Genomic DNA, 3,142 nt, shown 5'->3' on the forward strand with positions numbered 1-3,142 from the left:
GGGCAGGTTACCGAAGAGGGCGAGGGCTTCAGCAAAGATAAGAATGAGAATCATGACGACGAAGAGTTTGGGTTGCTGCGAAACGCCTCGGATTCCATTGTCGCCGACAATGCCGATGCTCCACCCCGCGACCAGAGCCGAAAGACCGCAAGTCAGTCCGGCCGCCAAGTGCGCGAATCCTGCTGAGTGCTCGTAGGACTCCGGTGTGCCCACTGAAAAAGTTGCAAGGCGGAGAAGTGATGGTAGTGGTGGGAGTGAGTGTTAGGATAGTGAGTGAGTGCCCTTTCGCGTCGTACTTCTTTGGACTATAATGATGGCCAGGATTAAGCCGTAGATGCCCAAGATACCCGCCATAACGACCGGAATAATACTTCGCATGACCAGGTCTGGCCGCATGACGCCCGTCATGGACATGGCCATACCCGATCGTGCAGCGCCGTAGGCAGAACCCGCATCTACAAAAGCGGAAGGAAGTGTGTGTACCCATGTGCCACGAATGTGTGCGACTATTATTGTGTCCTACTGGCAAAGACGATTGCAGAAGTGACCCCCAAGTATCCGAAGAAGGTGGAGTGTGGGCTGCAGGCAACGACGTTATCAGACATAATACAAAAACGATTTAAAAAAAACCGAGCGATCCCTGCCAAGCACTGGTACCTATTAAATGCTGTGATCCTAGGCTAGGTGTTGGGACCTACCAAACATCGGGACCGAGAACTGTTACCCGGGCCAGTAGCAGATCTGCGGACCTCCTGGCTGATCTGACCTCCTGGCTGATCTGAAAGACGATCTGGAGTTCGACTTAGAGTCCGACAGACTTAGAGTCCGACAGACAGAGGAAGAGTCCAGAGAAAGACGGTCCAGACAGGCGTCCATGCAGACAGACTGGTTGACAGACAGATGGGTCAAAATCGTGTGCAAAAAGAACCAGGTCGGTGGTCAGTGAATCCGCTCGACAGATGTAGACGACGAAGCCAACTCGGCAGTACAACTCTGTTGTGCAAGTCAACTCGATCGTGGGCTGAACGCAACTCAAAAAAGCCAGTCCCCAAGACACGAAATGTTTAATGAAGACTAGCTGGTATCACAAGCTCTCCAAAATTGGCTCCAAGCTTAAAATTATACGCCTCAATTTACCGGCTCTAGTTGTGGTAGGGGACGCAAGCATTGTTGACGTTGACCATAGACACGACCAATGCCAGGATAAGACCGAAAAGGGCAAGTGCTTCAGCAAAGATAAGAATTAGAATCATCACCACGAACAACCGGGGCTGATGTGCAAATGAACGTACGCCTGCATCACCAACAACGCCAATGGCCAGGCCAGCCGCGAGGGAAGACAAACCAACCATCAAACCACAAGACAAGTGGGCGTATGCTTTCGCTTGGGGGTACTCTGTTAGAGTACCCACTACATACAGAATTAATGATCAACAATTAGTGGTGAGACAACATAGACATTATTAGAGTCGGGTGAGCAACCAACTACGGGTCTGGAACTTCCCATACGGGGTGTGGGGGGTAGCTAGTCCGGTTTCCCACTCGGTGGGGGTCCGGTTTCCCACTCGGTGGGGGTCCGGTTTCCCACTCGGTGGGGGTCCGGTTTCCCACTCGGTGAGGGTGGGTGTGCTTACTTCCTTGTTGAATCATGAAACCAAGAATAAGACCGTAGATACCCAGAATACTAGCCATGACGCACGGAATGATACCTCTCATGGCGAGATCAGGACGCATCACACCCATAGAGCAGATACCCACCGTAGCCTTAGCCATACCGTAGGCAGCGCCCAAGTCTGAAAGAAGAACAAGTCTCAGCTTGATTCCATCCGTAGTGACCAGTTCGAGTAAATTCTTACTGCAGAAGACAGCTGCTGCGGCAATGCCCATGAACCCAAAGAAGGTCGAGTGGGGGTCGCAGTAGTTGATGGACTGATCATCAGTGGATGACATATTTTATTTTTGATCCCGTTTTTGGTTCTCACAAAAAACGACTCTGCCTCCCTCCCCAACCAACTGCATGTCGACAAGCTCTGGGTTTCCAATTGACTACCGATCGGATGGATTCTCTACAGTTAGTTTCGAAAGTGAAAAAATCTTTAAGCGGGTCAAATGACCAAGGCAGATAAGGCTCTCTCTCACCCAGAGTGGTCCGTCTCAAACCCATTTACTGACTGGCTGCTGCCTTTGGACCAGTCAGGGAAATCATTGAACGGCGGTCTTCAAGTGCCTTAAAATTTGTCGTGCTGCTAGAGGTGGTGCACGCAGATCCAAGGACCGACATTTAACCATGGTAGGGGACGCAAGCATTGTTGACGTTGACCATGGATACGACCAGTGCCAGGATAAGACCGAACAGGGCAAGTGCTTCGGCAAAGATAAGAATCAGAATCATCACCACGAACAACCGGGGCTGATGAGCGAAAGAACGTACGCCTGCATCACCAACAACGCCAATGGCCAGGCCAGCTGCGAGGGAAGACAAACCAACCATCAGACCGCAAGCCAGGTGGGCGTATGCTTTCGCTTGGGGGTACTCTGTTAGAGTGCCCACTACAAACAAAATTAATGATCACATACGTGGGGGCGGGGGTGCTCGCGGCCGGGTGTACTTACTTCCTTGTTGAATCATGAAACCAAGAATAAGACCGTAGATACCCAGAATACTAGCCATGACGCACGGAATGATACCTCTCATGGCGAGATCAGGACGCATCACACCCATAGAGCAGATACCCACCGTAGCCTTAGCCATACCGTATGCAGCGCCCAAGTCTGAAAGAAGAAATAGTCGTCAGCTTTAGTCCATCCGTAGTGACCAGTCCGAGTCTGCCCCAAGTGTGATAAATTCTTACTGCAGAAGACAGCTGCTGCGGCAATGCCCATGAACCCAAAGAAGGTCGAGTGGGGGTCGCAATAGTTGATGGACAGATCGGTGGTGTCGGACATGTCGATAGAAAAAGAAGTTCGGCAGTAAGCTGTTGTCCAAAAAAGTTTTTTCCCGGGCTCTGCAACACCATGTCTCAACACCGTGTCTCAACACCGTGTCTCAACACCGTGTCTCAACACCTCCCTCCCCTGGAATAGATCTGCCCCTGGAATAGATCTGGCTAACCCGCTGGCACCCCCCCCCCCCCCCCCCCCC

General features: G+C 51.6%; 3 protein-coding genes across 3 annotated transcripts; all 3 read right to left on the reverse strand.

The window, feature by feature from the left end:
• Window positions 1-296: 296 nt before the first annotated feature.
• GNI_146850 (putative vacuolar ATP synthase, C subunit) lies at window positions 297-605 on the reverse strand (the record flags this gene model as incomplete). The annotated part of the gene is made up of 2 exons (XM_011135868.1): window positions 297-455; window positions 524-605. Coding segments are annotated over 2 exons (241 nt in total), but the record flags the coding sequence as incomplete, so codon positions are not given.
• A 537-nt stretch (window positions 606-1,142) lies between these two features.
• Window positions 1,143-1,950, reverse strand: GNI_146860 (putative vacuolar ATP synthase 16 kDa proteolipid subunit; the record flags this gene model as incomplete). The annotated part of the gene is made up of 3 exons (XM_011135869.1): window positions 1,143-1,411; window positions 1,635-1,793; window positions 1,857-1,950. 3 exons carry the CDS (start codon window positions 1,948-1,950, stop codon window positions 1,143-1,145), a joined length of 522 nt encoding a protein of 173 aa, XP_011134171.1.
• A 331-nt stretch (window positions 1,951-2,281) lies between these two features.
• Window positions 2,282-2,946, reverse strand: GNI_146870 (vacuolar ATP synthase proteolipid subunit; the record flags this gene model as incomplete). The annotated part of the gene is made up of 3 exons (XM_011135870.1): window positions 2,282-2,550; window positions 2,614-2,772; window positions 2,853-2,946. 3 exons carry the CDS (start codon window positions 2,944-2,946, stop codon window positions 2,282-2,284), a joined length of 522 nt encoding a protein of 173 aa, XP_011134172.1.
• Between the last annotated feature and the right edge of the window lie 196 nt (window positions 2,947-3,142).

The sequence above is a fragment of the Gregarina niphandrodes genome (assembly GCF_000223845.1).
Source record: "Gregarina niphandrodes unplaced genomic scaffold scaffold00040, whole genome shotgun sequence".
In the NCBI taxonomy this organism is placed as follows: Eukaryota; Apicomplexa; class Conoidasida; order Eugregarinorida; family Gregarinidae; genus Gregarina; species Gregarina niphandrodes.